The 20340-nt window shown below is 44.9% G+C and overlaps 1 protein-coding gene across 1 annotated transcript in view; it reads right to left on the reverse strand.

The window, feature by feature from the left end:
- Positions 1-18987, reverse strand: part of GPR107 (G protein-coupled receptor 107) — a 76314-nt gene extending 57327 nt beyond the window's left edge. Inside the window, exon 1 of the mRNA XM_032306529.1 lies at positions 18628-18987. Within this exon, the coding sequence (XP_032162420.1) occupies positions 18628-18768 (141 nt within the window). The 5' untranslated portion in view covers positions 18769-18987. The remainder of the gene's footprint in view (positions 1-18627) is intronic.
- Positions 18988-20340: the final 1353 nt, after the last annotated feature.

Below are 20340 nucleotides of genomic sequence, written 5' to 3' on the forward strand. Positions count from 1 at the left end.
AAGGAGAATAAGCCAGATACAGAAAGACAAATGTTGCGTGATGTCACTTACATGTGTAATTTAAAAACGTGAATTAATAGAAGCAGAGAGCAGAACCGTGGTTACAAAGGGTAGGGCAGGGGGCGTGGAGGGAAATGGAGAGATGTTAGTGAAAGCATACAAAGTGCCAGATACGCAGGATGAATAATTCGGAGAGCTAATGCACAGCATGGGGACTAGAGTTAACAATATGGTACTACGCACTTGAAATCTGCTAAGTAAACCTCACTTGTTCTCACACACAAAAAGGTAACTATGTGAGGCGATGGACACGGTAACCAGCTTGACTGTGGTGATTTGATATGCAATGTATACCAATGTATATACAGCTTAAATACATACAATTTTTATTTGTGAATTATGCCTCAAGAAACCAGGAAGAATATTAAATGCAAAGAGCAAAATCCAAGCGATCTAAAGTAAGAGCTAAATTTGTTAAAAAAAAAAAGCAAATGTATTTACACTTCTGATTTGAGAGAAATTCACCAAACTATGCAAAGATTAGGATGGTAGGCAACAATTTTTTCTTTATACTTTTCTCTATTTTTAAAATTCCCAATGATGGTCATGTATTAACTTGTAATTTAAAAAAAAAAAAATTTTTTTTTTCGGTATTACCATCTGCCAGTATTATCGGTGGGACCCTCACCTAACCTACCCCCAACTTTTTTTTTTTTTTTAAGATTTTATTTATTTATTTGAGAGAGCAAGCACATGCAGACAGAGTGGCAGGAAGAGACAGAGAGAGAAGCAGGCTCCCTGCTGAGCAAGGAGCCCGATGTGGGACTGGATCTCAGGACCCCGAGATCATGACCTAAGCTGAAGGCAGAGGCTTAACCAACTGAGCCACCCAGGTGTCCCTAACCTACCCCCATCTTCATCTGAATCTATCATATCATGCCATGTCAAATGACACTTATGGAAGGGACTCTGAAACTTACTTCGTACACAAATCATAGAAACGAACATTTTTAAACTACAAGGAACCGGGAAGGTCAAACATAATTGCTCATTCGATTGTATTTGACTCAATTCAGTGTAAATAAACCAGTATTTACAAAACACCACTTATGGCTGAAGCCCTAAAAGTGAAAAATACTCAGTTCCAGAAAATACCGCCACTAGTCAGTCCTGACCAAACAGGAATACAGAAACCTCTCCTTCTACCGTGGGAAAGCCAGAGATCTGGGCACTCTGGGACAAACGCCCCATCTATTCTGTACCTCCTGTGCCAAAGTGCTCCAGCCAGCATCTGGGAACAGGGTAGGAGTGTGAGAGACTCAGCACTCAATTTCTTCCTCCAGACACTCTCCCAGAAGGAGCAGCAAGGTCTGTTTCTTGAAGACAGGACGGCAAAGCAAAAGGAGACAGGCAAGGAGGGGGTGCCAACGCAGAGTTAAAAGGCCAAAGCAGACACAAGCAATGAAGATTTAATTACGTTTTCAAAACCACCTTATTCTTTTTTTTGGTAAAGTAATCTCTACAACCTACATGGGACTTGAACTCACAACCCTGAGATCAAGACTTGCGTGTTCCACCAACTCAGCCAGCCAGGCGCCCCCCCCCCCATTTCTATTAGCACTGACATCGCAGTGATATATGTCTGTTTCCCCAAGGATTTCAGGTTGCAAACACTTGACCTTGGAGCGGACTGTGCTAAGAGCTTCATCTACCACCACTCGATTCGTATCACAACTCGATTCGTATCACTCGATTCGTACCACTCGATTCGTATCATAAATATGCCCATTTTATAGAGGATACAGAGGCTCAGAGTGTGCTTAAAATCATATTGTTAGTAGGCGACAAAGCCAGTATTCTAACTCAGGTGTGTTTAAACCCCAAACAAGTGGTTTTGGCCACCTCATACCTTTTACAACCAAATAGACAGTATATCTTTTGTTCATTTTTAAATTTTTTATTGTAGAAAATTTCAAACCATCAACTCATCGTCCACTTTGACCCTCTCTACTCCTCCCCACCCCGATCTCTTCCAAATGGGATCTCATTCTAAATCAACTCGAATCCCAGATGTTCTGTCATTTCATCTGTTAATATTTCAGTGTATATCTGATAAGAGCTTCTTAAAAAAACATAACCATACTCACATGGTATGTTCTTAACCACAATAAACTGCTTATCAAGTTAATTAAGCAAGACTGTTCATCCATGAGAAGTCAAGTTTACAGGAACATAAAATACAGGACTGATCCCAGATACATATTTATACAGTGGGTCGTAAAAACTTGTAGTTTTTCCTGGCTTTCCTAGTAGACTTAGATCATCTGAAATCAGTGAAAACACAATTACAATCTCAAAAGTACTAACCCAAACAAGGAAATAAGTTATCAGTTTGATGATGATGATGAAACAATCTGAATTAATATAATTAACTTATTACAGAGGACCCAATTACAGAAAATGTGGCACCAGCAGATCATTCTGAATTATTTTAGTTTATTCTGAAAAGTTTGTCTTTATTTTCAATACACTGTCTGTAAACTTAAAACTTCATTTTAAGATTATCAAAATTCTAGGGGCACCTGGATGGCTCAGTGGGTTAAAGCCTCTGCCTTTGGCTCAGGTCATGATCCCAGGGTCCTGGGATAGAGCCACACATCGGGCTTTCTGCTCAGTGGTGAGCCTGCTTCCCCCTCTCTCTCTGCCTGCCTCTCTGCCTACTTGTGATCTCTGTCTGTCAAATAAATAAATAAAATCTTTAAAAAAATCTTTTTTTAAAAAGGCAAAAAAATTTTATCAAAATTAAACCAGAAAGTTTATCCAAAATATATATATATATTTTTTAAAGATTTTATTTATTTGTCGGGGGGGGGGGGGAGAGAGCAAGCACAGGCAGACAGAATGGCAGGCAGAGGCAGAGGGAGAAGCAGGCTCCCTGCTGAGCAAGGAGCCCAATGTGGGACTTGATCCCAGAACACTGGGATCATGACCTGAGCCGAAGGCAGCTGCTTAACCAACTGAGCCACCCAGGCGTCCCATATCCAAAAAATATTTTTTAAATGTGCAGTTTCAGGTCATAATTATAGATGTGCTTTTTTTTTTCTCTTCTTCCTATTTTCTGTTTGCAAGCCACTTTATTTTTACCACCACAAATACGTTCTTAGCATCTAAGCGTATACACACACTCAGAAGTAAACTCTTCACAAAATAAGTTTTTCTAAAATATCTGACTTATAGAGAAAATCTGAAATTAAAAGGTAATAAACATGCTGAGATCTTGAACCTCACTAACAGTCAACTTAAAATGAGAGGTCATCTTTCTCCTATCAGGTTAGTAGAAGTTATTAAGACTTACAGTGTGGGGTGTCGTGAAGTATGTGGGTAAGTGAATGCTGAACATTCTTATACGCTACTCGTGGAAGTGTGAACTGATGGAACCTTGTAGTTACAAACCAAACCTTGTTTGGTACCTTCTATTTAAAGTCATCCCATGCCTAGGAATCTACACCACAGAAATAGGAGAGCTGACACACCAAGATATATCTACAAGGATATTCAGAGCAGCTCTGGTTAGAACTAAAATCAAGATCAATTATGAGTCCTCCTTACAACGAAATATTATTGTAGCGGTCTAAAAAAAGGATGTAGGCCCAGGTATACCAACATTTTAAAAATGTCTGCAAGAGAGGGGTGCCTGCGGCACCTGGGTGGCTCAGTGGTTTAAGGGTCTGCCTTCAGCTCAGGTCATGATCATAGGGTCCTGCGACCCACCAAGCCCTGCTTTGGGCTCCCTGCTCAGCCCAGAGCCTGCTTCTCCCTTTCCCTCTGCCCCTCCCACCACCAGTTCCTGCTTGCTCTCCCCCCCTGGCGTGCTCGTGCTAATAAATAAATACAATCCTTAAAATAAATAAGTAAATAAATATATAGAGAGGGGGGCCTGGCTGGCTCAGTTGGTAAAGCAGAGAACACTTTATCTCAGGGTGGTGAATTTAAGCCCCATATGGTGCAGGGAGCCTACTTAAAAAAAAAAAAAAAGCTAAGATAATAAATGAAAAAGACAAGGACATTCATTCAACAAGTATTTACTGAGTACCTACAGGCACTGCTCTAGGTTTTTTTGAAGGCAGCACTGAGCAAGATGGAAAAAAAAGCCCGCCCTGTTGAGCTTCTACTCTAGCGCAGAGAGCGGGTGAGAACACGCAGTAAAGGCTGTGGTCTATCCGCCTGTGAGGAGTTCCGCAGACAAACAGTGCAGGGGAGGGAGAGGAGGAGCGGGACCGTGGGCCTCTGGGCCACTCAGAGGCAGGTGGTCCTGGAAAGCTTCACCGGGGAGGCACCTCCAGGCAGAGACAGGAGGGCAGTGTGAGCATGCGGGGCGAACGGTGTTCCAGGCCACTGCACCGGCCCGGAGCTCGGCAGACGGAGGATGACGACAGGAGGCCAGTGTGGCTGCTCTTTGGCTTAAAAGTCACTGAAGACCTCTGCACAAAACCTGATCTTCGATTTTATACAATGTGATTACTCCAAAAAAAAAGACAAGAAAAAAGAAAGAAACCTCTAAGTGGGGAATGCGCCTATGAAGATCATTAATGTTCTGCGGAAAAATGACACAGAACCTAACCGAGGGGACCGGAGCGGAAAGGGCTCTTCAACATGCTCGTGGCTTTCTTGTATTAGTCAAGCCTCTGGATGAGCAAAAAGTAAAAAAAAGTCACCTGTCCCATAAATACTACGTCGCTGTTTCAAGATGATTTATGAAAGGCGACTGTAGGGGAACCCTGGGTGGCTCAATGGGTTAAGCCCCTGCCTTCAGCTCAAGTCATGACCTCAGGGTCCTGAGATTGAGTCCCACAAGCCCCTCGCAAACCCCGCATTGGGCTCTCTGCTCAGCGGGGAGCCTGCTTCCCCCTCTCTCTCTGCCTGCCTCTCTGCCTACTTGTGATTGCTCTCTCTGTGTCAAATAAATAAATAAAATCTTAAAAAAAAAAGAAAAGAAAAAAGAAAGGTGATTGTTAACTCATGGTGTTCTAATTTATACATACCCAACCAAAACACTTTTTTGTTTTCTATAAACTATGCCTCTGAAAATGAAGTATTATATTCACAAAATCATTTTTATTTGACTTCTGAGACTGAGTTGTAGGATAGCTTTTACAATCAAACCTAACTTTTAGAAATTGTAAATGTCAGGGGTGCCTGCCTGGCTCAGTCCACAGAGCACGCAACTCTTGATCTTGGCATCCCAAGTTTGAGCCCCACGTTGGGTGTGGGGATTACTAAAAAAAAAAAAGCCCAACCAAACAAAAAACTTAAAAAAATATATGTTAGTTAGAAAGGTATCAGCAGAGTCACAACATACAGTCTTGCTATTTGGTGGCATCCGTAAGAAGACTGGTTGTCGGGCGCCTGGGTGGCTTAGTCGGTTAAGACCCTGCCTTCAGCTCTGGGTCCTGGGAGTGAGCCCTGTGTCCAGCTCCCTGCTCAGAGGGGAGTCTGCTTTTCCCTCTCCCTCTGCTCTCTCCCCCCAAATTGTGCTCTCTCTGTCTCTTAAATAAATAAATAAATAAATAAATAAAATCTAAAAACAAAAAACAAAAAACAAAAAACAGATCCGCACGTCAGGCTTCCTGTTCAACAGTGAATCTGCTTCTCTCTCTCTCTTCCTCTGCTCATTCTCTCAAATAAATGAAATCTTTTTAAAAAAATCTTAAAAAAGCAAACAAACAAGATTGGTTGGGTATTACTGAGCACTCACAAGCCCACTATCCAGGTTCAGAGAATTCCTATTTTTACGAACAAGCCAACAATACCTTCTCCACTAGTAAGTGCTCACTGGGGAAAAACTGGGACAGAGAGAGGCATTCCTCCCCTCATCTAACACACGCCTGCTGGACCCCCACCCTGTGCCGGGCACTGTGCACCAAAGGACAGCCAGACCAGCCATCTCTCGGCCTCACGGGGCCTGCCGTCCTCCCAGCTACACAACAGTAAAAGTACCAACAAATACGATTCACCCACTCTCTGGACTTATGAAATGTCTGCATTCTAGCTGCTTTGGATCCACAGGAAGGGAGGGTGGGAAGGCGGGAAGGAATGAAACCTCGGTGCAGAGAAGCACCTTCGTACCTCTGTCTAACCCTAATCTCCCAAACCCCTCCCCATGCTCATGAACGGGTTGGGTGTGTTCTCACTGTTCCTTTTAAAATACTTTTGCTAATATAGTGAGTGCTGTGACGTGTGTAAGTCTGAAAATTCAAAGACCTGTACCCTGGGGGCAAATAATACATATATGTTAATAAGAATAATTAATTAAAAAAAGAACAAAAAAACAAAAAAATAAGTAAAATGCTTTTAATAAACCAATCCATATCCATAAATACCACATACTATCATTCTGTGTTTTAAAAATTTGGATATACTGTGTCATAATGTGTAAGTACTTCTACAACTTGCATTTCCGGACACTGTGCTTTTTGAGGACATTTCTGTGTTGATACACTTAACACGCTCTAGTTCCTCATTTTACCTGCTTACAGTCCATCACACGTACATCACAATACAGGCAGTTCCAATCTACCATGGCTCGACTTACAATATTTTGGCCTTACAATGGCACAAAAGTGATAAGCATTTAGTAGAAACCACACTTCAAATTTTGAACTCGGCTCTCTTCCCAGGCTGGAGGTGTGTGCGATCCTGCTGGGCAGTGGCAGCGAGCTGCTGCTCAGTCAACCCTGTGATCACAATGGAAACCAACCCCTACACTACAACCACTCTGTCACTTTCAGTACAGTATCCAATACACTACACAAGATATTCTGCACTTTATTATAAACGGACCGCGTGTAAGGTGATTTTGCCCAGATGCAGGTGACTGTTAAGCGCTCTAAGAGTTTAAAGCAGGCCAGGCTAAGCTCTGATGTTCGGTAGGTTAGGTGTATTAAATGCATTTTCAACTTCTGACATTTTCAACTTACAGTGGGTTTATCAGGACTCAACGGTGAGTCAAGGAAGATCTGTACATCCACTTCCCCATCCGTGTACATTCAGGTAATTTCCAATCTTTAGCCATCACAACGCTGTTACGAACATCACTGTACACATTTTCTTACGGATATTTGTGTGGGGATTGAGACTATATACATCTAGATGTGAAAATCCTGGGACACAGAGTGCGCATACTTTCAGCTTACTAGAAATCACCAAACAATCTCCAAAGTATAGGAGTTTCCTTATATCTTCACTGAAATCTGCTGTTTCAGGTTCGCCCAGTCTCGGGAGAAACCCGTGCTGACGCTGGTCTAGCTGCTGCTACTTCATGAGTCTGAGCACCTTATCTGTTAGTAGGCATTTGGGCTTTTCTTTAGCAAAATGCCTTTTTAGAGCCTCTACCACTTTCCTTTTGGATTTTTAATGTTCTTTATACATTCTGTCTCCTAAGCTTGGACTTTTATGTTGCAGGTGTCTTCCCCAGTCTTTCACCTTTAATTGTGTATTATCTTTTGCCCTTTTTTTTTTTTCCCAATTTTGAAGGACAAAACCTATCAATCTTTATTCCTGATAGTATTTTTATTGTTATTTTTAAATTTTTATTTATTTATTTGACAGAAATTGCAAGTAGGCAGAGAGGCAGGCGGAGTGGGGTGGGGGTGGGAAGCAGGCTCCCTGCTGAGCAGAGAGCCCGATGCGGGGCTCCATCCCAGGACCCTGAGACCATGACCTGAACTGAAGGCAGAGGCTTTAACCCACTAAGCCAACCAGATACCCCAGTATTTTTATTTTTTTTTAAAGATTTTATTTATTTATTTGATAGACAGAGATCACAATTAGGTAGAGAGGCAGGTAGAGAGAGAGAGGAGGAAGCAGGCTCCCTGCTAAGCAGAGAGGCAGATGTGGGGCTCGATCCCAGGACTGGGGGATCATGACCCAAGCCGAAGGTAGAGGCTTTAACCCACTTAGCCATGGAAGCACCCCATTTCCTGACAGTATTTTTTAAATCTTTCATTCTTTCTTTTTTAGAAACATCCTTCTCTATTCAAGGTCATAAAATAGTAATGATACATTATTCTAAAAGTTTAAGGGTCGCTTTCACATTTTGGTTTTTAATCTACCAGGAATATATATATATATATATATTTTTTTTTTTTTTAAGATTTTATTTATTTATTTGACAGAGATCACAAGTAGGCAGAGAGGCAGGCAGAGAGAGAGGAGGAAGCAGGCTCCCCGCCGAGTGGAGAGCCCGATGTGGGACTCGATCCCAGGACCCTGGGATCATGACCTGAGCGGAAGGCAGAGGCTTTAACCCACTGAGCCACCCAGGCGCCCCTACCAGGAATATATTTTTGTGTAAGGTAGTTCTCTAGTTCATTTTTTTCTCCCCATACGGAAAGCCACTAGTCCTAAGACTATTTCAGAGCCATCTGTCCTAACTTCCACTGCTCTGTGGCGCCACCTCTATTACGCATCAAGATCTCATTAAAAGGTAATGCTTCCTACTCTGTCCGACTGATCTGATTCTCGCTACAGTATCATATGGCTTTATGCTCTGAAACCAAGTAAGGCAAGACCTCTCTTCTGTTTAGATGTGTGCTGGCTATTTCAGGACTTTTGGTGACCAAAAGGAGAACCAGGGGGCTTCTCGGGTGCTAGTGACATCCTATTTCTTGACCTGTGTTCAGTTAAAAGAAAATTCACCAAGCAGCACCCTTATGGACTGAGAAACTGAATGACAGGCAGTGAGATGAGAGAGGAGGCCAGCTCACAGAGAGACGGGCTGCCCTGCTGAGACTGTGAGCTCCCTCCTAAGGGGAAGAGGGTGCCCCTAATGGGCAGAAAAGGGCAGTGACATAACTGGATTTGGTGTTTAGACAGGTCACTCCAGCTACAGAACAAATAAAAAAGTGGACTAATGCTGGGCCACCATCTAGAAGACCACATTGGCCCACAAGGTAGAAGGATGGCCTGGACCTCACATTCACGGAATTCAGTGAGGAGAAGTCATGGAATAAAATGAGTGGCTGGTGGTCCCAGTTACCAACGAAAGACCATCTGGAGCAAGGGTAGACAGGTTTGGGGTGACGGAGTGGAAGGATAAGTGGGTTTCCAACATGCAGAGACGCTTACAAGACAAATGGACGGAAGAGGGGAGATGGGGTGCACGGATGGCTCAGTCGTTAAGCATCTACCTTCGGCTCAGGTCATGACTGCAGGGTCCTGGGATCGAGCCCTGCATCAGGCTCCCTGCTTGGTGAGAAGCCTGCTTTTCCTCTCCCACTCCCCCTGCTTCTGTTCCCTCTCTCACTGTCTCTCTCTCTCTCTCTCTCTGTGTCAAATAAATAAATAAAATCTTAAAAAAAAAAAAAAGAAGTGGGGAGATGGATTTAGCTATCCAGAGCTTTAGGAGAAAGATCTGACCTGAACATGAAATAGGAAAAAACACTCATAATCCCTAAAGACAATTACTATTTTGGTGTATATTCTTCTTTTCTCCTCATCTTAATAATAGTTGTTTTGCACAAACAATCCTCTTCTTCCAAAAATGAGAATATAGGGATGCCTGGGTGGCTCAGATGGTTAAGTGTCTGCCTTCAGCTGAGATCATGAACCCAAAGTCCTAGGATCGAGTCCCACATCGGGCTCCTTGCTCGATGGGGAGCCTGCTTCTCCCTCTGCCTGCTGCTCCCCCCGCTTGTCCTGCTCACTCTCACTCTCTCTGACAAATAAATAAATAAAATCCTTTTAAAAAATTAAAAAAATAAAAATAAATAAAAACGAGAATACAAAAAAATGCTTCTGCCTTAACTTTGCCACAATTTCACATTAAATTGCTTTCAAATATAAACAAGTGGAGGAAAGAGACTTCAATCTAATTGTTCTCATCAACTGAACTTAAGAGAACAAATACAGCAACACTTCACTGAGCCAGCCGAAGGTCACCTACCTGGCCGCTTCATTTTAAACAGATCACCACCTGGCAGTCCACAGATGGCATGGCCTATAAATGTGTCAGATTTGGCCAACATGTTAGTTTGTTTTTTAATCTCAAGTAGTTGTAGCTAGTATCACCTAAACGCAGGAATTTCTATCTTTTCTTGAGGGAACAAAAAGAGAACCACAAGATTCAGCATGTCTCGGCCACATTCCAATGCAGCAAAAGCGGAGAAGCAGCAGCCGTCCGCAGAAGCACGCGCTCTGCAGGTCACGCTCCCTGGGGTCTCCCGGCGCCGGCATACATGGCTTCTACTTAGCTCTGACAGCATCCACGCCTGTGACCTCTGATGAAAACCAATATCAGATCTCAAAGGTATGCAAAAATGTCTTTTAGCAAAAGGCACGCATGATCAGTTTCCCTACAACAGAGAGAAACAAGGACACTACCATCGACCATTCGCTGCCTGCCCACTACTGATGAGAGGAGCCGCTTCCCCACGGAGCTTAATATGCAAACTCTTGGCTCATTGTTTTCAGACAGCAACTCCCAAAAGGAATGAGGTCAAATTGACTCAATAAAGCAAAATTCTGACAGCTAACCTAACTGAAAAAAATACAAAACACAGAAGTCTGGGGTCCTGGCCATCGGGGCCCTCCTGAGTGACAGTCACTGAGGGCTGCTTGCCTGGTACGAGTGGTGAGACGGAACGAACCCCGATCCTGTCAAATTCTGTCCCCTCCACTTACATAACCTGAGTTCTGTTTCCCTAACTCATAAAGCAGGGATGAAGACATTTATCTCAACGGGCTGCTACAAGGAGTCAGAGAATAAAAACATCCAACATCAGCACAGTCTCTAGGTTATATAGGATACTTTAATACCAAGTAGCTAGGACCACCACTTGAAACAGATTCTGTAGGACACCTCGTTTCCAAGTGAGCCTCGAACATGTGAGTGGACCAGTGGTCTCAACCTTCCCGTGCACACAGCAGTCTCACATACTACAATTCTGGCAGCACACGTAAGAGGGACGAAAGATTTAAAACAACACTGGAAGTACCAACAGCATCTGGCTCGGTGTCCCGTGTGCCCAGCTCTCTTCCTGTCTCACTCCGTGCTGCCTTGGCTGAGCTGTCGGCTGCCTTGACCAAGCTCTCTTCCATGCTCCCAAGGCCCAGGTATTGGGTCTGACCTCACACAGCTGCAAAAGCATTCTGTATCCTTTCCTTTCCTTTTCTCAGAGAGAGAGAAGAGATAATCTTAAGCAGGTTCCATTGCCCAGCACTCAGCAAGACACAGGGCTTAATCTCACAACCCTGAGATCATGACCTGAGCCCAAATCAAGAGCTGGATGCTTAAAACGACTGAGCCACCCAGGCGCCTCTGTATCCCCTTCTAGACCAACCTGAGCAATACTCTGGGCAGACAAGGCTAACCACATGACTTTACATAATGACCACAGTTTTGGAGGCTGCCCAGGAAGGGTCTGAGGTTTACTAGGATAGACCAGCGAACAATCCATGGCCCTGAGATGAGGCACAGCATGGATAAGGAAGATCCTCTCTCAATTTCCCAAAACTTTTCAGATACTTTTGGGGGTGAAGGCTGCCTCACAAAGCAGTTCGTGCAACAGGGCTACGGCCACTGATTTAAGGAAGATCCGCCATGTGAGGCTGGTGGGATCAGGGGGCAGTGGGGTCTGCGTACTCCTGCAGAGAGGGATCTGATCTGTCTGCTTATGATCATCGCCGCATCACACTGCTACAGATGTCTCTACAGGCTCTAAGGAAAAACCTTCCCTGTGTCCTCTGAGCTTCTGGTGGCTGCGGACAACCCATGGATCTGCTATGCGTGCAGATGCCTCACCCCGGTCTCTGCTTCTGCCTTCACATGGCCTTCTTCCTTCCTGGGTGCGTCTCTTCTTGTAAGGACACCAGTCATTTTGCAAGGAGGGCCCATCCCAATCCAGTATGACCTAATCTTCACTACTAACTTCTGCAAACAGCCTATTTCCAAATACGGCACATTCTGAGGTTCTGGGTAGATAATACTTTTGGAGGTACACTAGTCAATGCAGTAGATATCGATACAGAAATATCCATCTTCCTAATCATTCACACTGAAGTATTTAAATCTTAATTACCCGGTCCACATATGTCTTATCCTTCAACTAAAAAGGTGAAGGAAAAGAAAACCCACTAGCTGGTCCAGACAAGATTTTTTGACTCCAAGTGTTTTTCTACTAGTTAAAAAAGTAGCAAACTACATATGAGGTAGACGAAAAAAGAAGAAACAAAAATGTCTAACAGTAGCAGGGGAAGGGGCAGGGGCAATAAAAGTCGGGGGAAAAAAGACGAAACGATCAGCAGACTTTTCCAGGGCTACTATATGAAAAACTCTAGCGATCAGATATTTGATTCCTCTGCACTAATATTTTCAGAAGAAAGCAAACTAGCACGTATGCCACCAAAGAGTCGTCACTTTTATAAGGGCCTGTTAGGTGCTCATACACACATGCTGAAGACCGGATGCTTGATACACAGTTGTACTTAGAAGAAATCAGGGGTGCCTGGTGGCTTGGTCAGTTAGGCATCTGCCTTCCGCTCAGGTGATGATCCCAGAACCTTGGGATTGAGCCCTGGAGCGGGCTCCCTGCTCAGTGGGGAGTCTGCTTCTCCCTCTGCCCCTCCCCCTGCTCGTGTGCACGTGCACACTCTCTCGCTCACTCACTTTATCTTTCTCTCACATAAATAAATAAAATCTGTAAAAAAAAAGAGAGAGAGAGAGAGAGATGAAACCCTGAAAGATCCATGTAAGGAACCATTTAAAGCAAACACTGAGGTTAGGAGTCTTTCGAGCTCAAATGGCAGGTACTGGTGTTAAAATAACCTTCAAAGTGCTATAGACTATGCCACTTGGGTGCATAAAAGAAGGTAGGAAAAGGTATGAAAAATGACGAAGACCCAGATCAACCCATATGTTCCCATTATCCATGCCCAAACGAAATGGAGGCCTGCTGTGTTTTGGCCACACCAATTACCTAGAGCAGCATGTGCTCAAGCCAAAGAACAATGCTTCACTCCATTGGTTTAATAAGAGGAAAAGGAGTAATTCAGCTATGCTAATGGGTAATTACACAGGAGCTGCCCCTCACGTCCCACAAAATAGAGCAGTGCGATAATTATATCCCCAAACTTAATCCTTCCACCATGAATGTGAGTAGGAGGGTGGGAACATATGTTTGCAATCTGAGGACAGATAGCCATCCTGCTCCTTTGCTCCCTTCCCAACCATGAAGCCACATTCACAGTATTATCTGGTCATCCTCCTACAGCCTGGTAGGTGGTGGAAGAAGCATCTCCCTTCATAACCTCTGCCAGCCACCTAGATGCCACCCCCTCCTTCACCGCTACGTCTGTCCATCATTTACCTTCTAAATAGCTAGTGGTCAGGGCACTCAGCTTGCTCAGTTGGTAGAGCTCCGACTCTTAATCTCAGGGTTGTGAGTTCGAGTCTCATGTTGGGGGTAGAAATTACTTAATAATAAAATCTTAAAAAATTTATCCTTAAAATTAAGAATAATATCTTAAATTTAAAATAAATCTTATAGGGGCCCCTGGGTGGCTCAGTGGGTTAAAGCCTCTGCCTTCGGCTCAGGTCATGATCCCAGGGTCCTGGGATCAAGCACCGCATTGGGCTCTCTGCTCAGCCGGGAGCCTGCTTCCTCCTCTCTCTCTCTGCCTGCTTCTCTGCCTACTTGCGATCTCTGTCTGTCAAATAAATAAATAAAATCTTTAAAAATAAATAAATAAATAAATAAAATAAATCTTATAAAAGAAAAAACAAAAAGCTAGTTGCCTGTACCCTCTTCTCCCTCCTCTGCACAATGCCCTACTTTAGGTCCTAATCTTGTACCTAAACCCCGTCTATCACTGGCTTATCACTTGCTTCCAGTCCTACCCTCCTGATCAACCGTCCACAGAAACCTATCTAAAATGTCAACTCAGTGCTGTGAAATGTGTAAACCTGGCGATTCACACACCTGTACCCCTGGGGATAAAAATACATTATATGTTTATTTACAAAATAAATTAATTAATTTTTAAAATATGTCAACCTAGGGGCACCTGGGTGGCTTAGCTGGTTAAACATCTGACTCTTGATTTCAGCTCAGGTCATGATCTCGGGGTCGTGAGACTGAGCCCCATGTTGGGCTCTGTACTGGGCACGAAGCCTGCCTGGGATTCTCTCTCTCCCTCTCCCCCTGCCCTGCCCCTGCTCACACACACACTCTCTCAAAACAATACAAAATAAGGGCGCCTGGGTGGCTCAGTGGGTTAAAGCCTCTGCCTTCAGCTCAGGTCATGATCCCAGGGTCCTGGGAACGAGGCCCACATCAGGCTCTCTGCTTGGCAGGGAGCCTGCTTCTCCGTCTCTCTCTGTCTACCTCTCTGCCTACTTGTGATCTTTGTCTGTGAAATAAAGAAATAAAAAATCTTTAAAAACAAAAACAAACAAACAAAAAAAAATATATATATATAAAATATAGGGAAAAAAAGAGAATGTAAACACAATCACTCCCAACCTAAAAAAACTTCAGTGGCTCCCTGAATGCTACAGACAGGATTCAAACGCCTTCACATACCATAATGGCCTACCTCTGTGCTTCACTCCTTATCGACCAACACCACGACAGTGGACTATTTCTTGCCGCCACACTCATGAGACTGCCCACTCTGACTGGACTATCTCTTTCCATATGCTTCTCTCAGCTAATTCCTCTTCCTAGCATGTACAGTCTTGAGATTCAACTCAGATGCTACCTCTTACAGAAAATCTTCCCTGTCTTACACTCTTAGAAAATGTTCGGGATTTTGCCTTCCCCCACCCCACCCCCACCTACTTCAGGGCATGACTATTGAAAACACAATGCTGTAACAAAGCTACTTGTTTCTGGGGCACAAAGCACGTATCTGACAAAAACACAGTATCCAGAATATATAAAGAACTGTCAAAACCCAACAATAAAAAAACCCAATTAGAAAACAGGCCAAAGAGGGGCGCCTGGTTGGCTCAGTTGTTAGAGCACGTTGACTCTTGATCTCAGGGCGGTGAGTTCGAGCTCCACGTTGGGCAGAGAGTTTACTGAGAAAACAAACAACAACAAAACCCAAAACACAACTACCTGTTTCTGTGCCTGTCTCATTTTTGCATTTCTAGTGCCCCCCACATAGTAGACATTTAATAAATGCAGAATGAATGGATTACTGTTTGGTTGGTTCTACTACTCAGTGCTGTGTTTTACATAAACATACCTAAGCCTTGTAATTACCCCGTGAGAGAACAAGCATCATTCCTACTTTACAGATGAGTAGCAAGTCGGAGTAGCAAGTGAACACCAATCTCTCGTGCCTTCTCTTCCACACACAGTCTAACCCCACCCCACTCCTACACCCTGGCACATTCTTACTCACTCTCCAGGTCTCCGCTTTAATGTCCCTTCCCCACGGAACTGTGCCGTTATACCAAAAACCAAGGCAGGTTTCTCCTCACACAAAGCAAAATCCACACATCTCAGCACGACCTCCAGGCTCATGTGTACCTCCTCCGCCTGCCGCTCCCCATGCTTGTGCTCTCTGACAAATAAAATCTTTAAAAAAAAAGAAGAAGAAGAAGAAGAAGGAAGTCTATACTAGACTCAGAATATAGAGGACCACATCTGCTTGCTTTGCTGCTCTGAAACCGTCACTCCTGGATGGCCCGTGGGATCACGACTAACACAAGCAGTCTATGCTTCCTAAGCATAGGAGTGCCTAAGGAGTAACACTTGTTCGCACTTGATACTTTTCCTTTGTTTCCTGTGCCATATTTGAGAAATATAACAAGATCTACTACATGACAGACATATAACTTAATCAAGACGGTCCTATATTTTGACACCAGACAGCATAATTACAGATCAAATGCCTAACTGCTATGGTCTGAATGTATGTGTTGTCCCCAAAGATAATGGTATTCGGAGGTAGGGGTCTTTGGGAGGAACTCATGTCATGAGGGCTGAGCCTCATGTTCTGTAAGAGAAACCCCACAGAGATCCCTCACCCCTTTCACCGTAAAAGTACAGCAAGCAGACAGCATCTATGAGCCAGGAAAAGGGCCCTCAACAAAGCAAGAATCCCATATTGGAATCCCCAGCCTCCAGAAGTCTAAAAAATAAATTTATGTTGTTTATAAGCTACCCAATCTGCGGTATTGTTACAGTAGCCTGGAAAGACTAAAGACTAATAAACACTAAAGTGTAAGCCCTGGACATGAACATGACAGAAAGACAGACAATCAGACACTATGTCTTCCAGTGCAAGAACACAGCACTAACTACGAAGTAGTCTTGCCAAAAGAATCAATCCCGAACATGATCAAGCCTCTAGTCCAATTAACAGACAAAGGATAGAAGAACACATTAAACTAGAAAACACATGTCCATGCAAAGACACACATGTGAATGTCTGTAGCAGTATTCACGATGGCCAACAAAAGGAAAAAAAAAACCGCAAATATTATCATGCGGTGAATCAAGAAGAAAAAAATGCGGTCTCTCCACATAATGGAATAGTATTCAGCCACAAAAAAGGAATGGGTTACTAATACCTCGTACACATGGATGAACCTCAAAAGACCCAAAAGACCCCATACTGTGTGATTCCATTTATATGAAATATCCAGAAAGGGCAAATCTATAGAGTCAGAAAGGAGATTAGAGGTTGCCTGGAGCTGGGGGTGGGAATGGGAATGAACCACAAACCAGCACAAGGGATCTTTTGGTGGGGATGAAAACGTTCTGCTGCTGGACTGTGGTGACAGTTGCTCAACTCAACAAATTTACTAAACTGTACACTTAAAACGGGTGAATTTCATGAAATGTAAACTGTACGTCAATAAGGTATTTTATAAAACGGAGCCTAGAGAAAGAGAAGGAATCTGGGGCACCTGGGTGGCTCAGTCAGCTAAATGTCTGACTCTTGATCTCAGGGTCATGAGTCCAAGCTCTGTGTGAAGACAATCTAATGCTGCTGTTTTGAGGGGCTCCCTTCAGGTGACTTCTGTTTCCTTGGGGAAGAAGTCAGAATATTTACTTTAACAGAAAAGAAATCACTACAGTATTACTATGGAACGACCACCATTATACTTATGAAATATGTACACAGATGAAAAACATTAAGTAATTTAGCACAACAGGAAGAAAGCAAGTACCAGAATTACACCAATTCAGTGTGTTTCTACCACTGAGGTCAATATATGTTTTTATCTCTACCAACACTTCAGTATTTACCCAGTGATGCTGACCACCTGACATTTTAATTCTAGAAATATAGAAAGAGCACTGGATTGGGAGCCAAGAGACATGGCCCAGTGTGTCCTATCACTAGCTTTGTCTCTAATTTATAACCTACATGAATTCAGTTACTCTACATAATTTAAGGATCCTAACCTATAAAATGAAAGCATTCTGAAAATCGGGAGTTCTTAAGTTGGAGTCATAAGCCTTGCCACAGGGTAAATTTCAAGAGAATTAAAAAGTCCCAGAAACTCCCCAAGAATGTTTTGTCTACATTTCTACCTGCACTTCTCTGGGGAGAGGTTCTATATTTCAACAGATTCTCAAAAGGAGTCAAGGATCACCTATCTCCCTGCACTTAAGAACCATTTTAATCAGGATAATTTTTACTTACAAACAACAAAAGCTGAGAACCAAAAGTTGGTGTATGGGTCTGGCCAGGCCTTTTAATCTGCATTCTATATTCTTTAAATTCTGCCTTCACAAAATACAATGCTCCATGGTTTGTTAAAGTGATGTGTTTTAGTAAGACGAACCTCCTATAATCCTACAACTTCTTAGAAAATTGTACATTTTGAAAAACACGTACAAGGCTTTGGGTCATAACGACTTACTTTTCTACTCCCCAAATATATTAACCTGCTGAACCGCCTGGAGGCAGCCTTAGATGGCTGTTAGCTGTGAGTTACAAAGTAAGATCCAAAGGATCATTCTAGGCCTATCATAAATCTCTTCCCTAGGCAGACAACGACATGAGTGAGGGAGAAGAGGGCAGGCTCTCTCATCAGAAACACATTTTTAATGTTGGTTTTAAATTCTCGATCGTGTATTTCCAGCAAGATTTGAAATTCCTCCTGGAGATTCCCGCTTTCATCAGTCCAGACGGCGCCCTAAGCCGCACCGGGAAACTGAGGCTAAGGCTGCGCATACCTTCAAGGGGCACAAGAGGATGAAAAGTGGACACCGCCGACAAGCGAAGTCGGGGATAAAAGTTAGAGGGGCAAAGGGAGGGGGAAGAGCTGGTCGCTATCAGCTAGGAACCTAGGGAAGCCAGCAGGGACTGCAAGCGCGGCTTCCGCAATCTCGGGGATTAACGCCGCAGTTCAGCCCCTTCCCCTCTGAGGCTCAGCTCGAATCTTCCTGCCCCTTCCAGACGGCCCGAAGACCCCCGCCATTCCCACAGTTCCCAAAAGACCCCTCTCAGAGAGACGCCGCGTCGGGGGCAGAAAGGGGTGAGGGCGATCGCTCAGAGACCCCCCCACCGTGGGCCAAAGTTGCCCCCAGCCCAGGAGAGAGGCCTCGGCCTCCGCCCCTCGCCCGGCCCTGGCCGCCCCTGGCCGGCCCTGGCGGGCCTCACCTTGAGCGCCAGGTGGTGGACGCGGCCCAGGCCGGGCTGAGCCAGCAGCTGCAGCAGCCCCAGCAGTGGGAGCAGCCGGACGCCGGCGACCAGCGGAGGACAGCGGGAGCCCGAGGGGCCGACCGGCGCCGGGACGGCCATGTTGTTCCAGCATCACCAGCCGCTTCCTCTCCCGCCCACTTCCGGGGGCAAAGGGCGGCGACTCCCGGAAGGGCCTGGAAGAGGAGGTCGGCGGCGGGCAGTGCGGTGCCTGAGGGGCTGTTTCCTGGGGCGTGAGGCCGGGGAAGTGGCCGAGGGGCCGAAAGTGGCTACCTTGGAGCCATTCAGTTTGGCCTCCGCTGTGAGGACTTTCGGTTTAGCCGGAAGGGGTGGAGCCCTTCCCGCGGCGGTGGTGGTGGGGGGAGATGTTTGAGAAATTTGTGGCGGTTGCCGTGGCAACAGTGGCCGAGCAGGACGCTCCTCCCCCTCTCCGCTCGCGGGGCCTCTGGTCAGCCCCGCAGAGTTTTGCAAGCGACCTTGGGCCTGCGAGGCCGCGACCGCAGGGGGATCCGCGTTCTCTGCGGGTGGGAAGTCTGACACCGTGGCCGCAGCACCGTGCGCGGCCGAGGAGCGGACCGGCTTCAGGAGCGGCGCTGAGTCCGTGGAAATTACCGAGTTCCCGGCGTGTCCTAGGTCCCTCGGTTTTGTTGGGGCACCTCACACTAAAATTTCAGACGAAATGGTTGCGGTAATACGATTTACTGAGCCCTTATCGGGTACCTAGGCCCTTTGTGTGCATTACTGAGTTTGATCCTTGGAACAATCTGGGGAGGTACGGGGTAGGTGTGATCGTTATCCCCACTTTCCAGGTAAGCAAACTGAGGCTCTGAGACCTTACGTCGTTTGTTCCAGGTTGACAATCAAAAGGAAACCTTTAAATGCTGCGTCATATTACCTCGAGAGTCTGGGTCTCCGCGTTTTTCTCTGAATTCGGTGTGGAAACTTTATGTGCTTCTAATCTGTGGGCTTTATAGGGAGATCTTTTATAGGGAGGTCTTCAGTAGCGAAGGCAGTCGTTGGGTCCCTTCTATCACCGCTTTGTCAAGAAGTTGCAGAAGAACATGCTTATGAAAATCGCCAGTAGACTGGCCAGGTTTCGTTTTTTGTTGTTTTTTTTTTTAAAGATTTTATTTATTTGTCAGAGAGAGAGAGAGAGAGAGAGCGCACAGGCGGACAGAGTGGCAGGCAGAGGCAGAGGGAGAAGCAGGCTCCCTGCCAAGCAAGGAGCCCGATGTGGGACTCGATCCGAAGACGCTGGGATCATGACCTGAGCCGAAGGCAGCTGCGTAACCAACTGAACCACCCAGGCGTCCCCAGGTTTTGTTTTTAAAGATTTTATTTATTTATTTATTTATTTTAACAGACAGAGATCACAAGTACGCAGAGAAGCGGGCAGAGAGAGAAGGGAGGAAGCAGGCTTCCTGCCGAGCAGAGAGCCCGATGTGGAGCTCGATCCCAGGACCCTGGGATCATGACCTGAGCCGAAGGCAGAGGCTTAACCCACTGAGCCACCCAGGCGCCCCCAGGTTTTGTTTTTAAATTGTGTTTTAGCTTGCCGTAGAAGCGGTGCATGCTCCTGGTGTGAAATCAATCAAGTGAAAAAGGAGAAAGTAAAAAACCACGAGTGTGTTGTATGACGGAATACCATTCTGGACGTGTTCATTGGAACTAGGA

This window comes from Mustela erminea, chromosome 12, assembly GCF_009829155.1.
Source record: "Mustela erminea isolate mMusErm1 chromosome 12, mMusErm1.Pri, whole genome shotgun sequence".
Classification (NCBI taxonomy): Eukaryota; Metazoa; Chordata; class Mammalia; order Carnivora; family Mustelidae; genus Mustela; species Mustela erminea.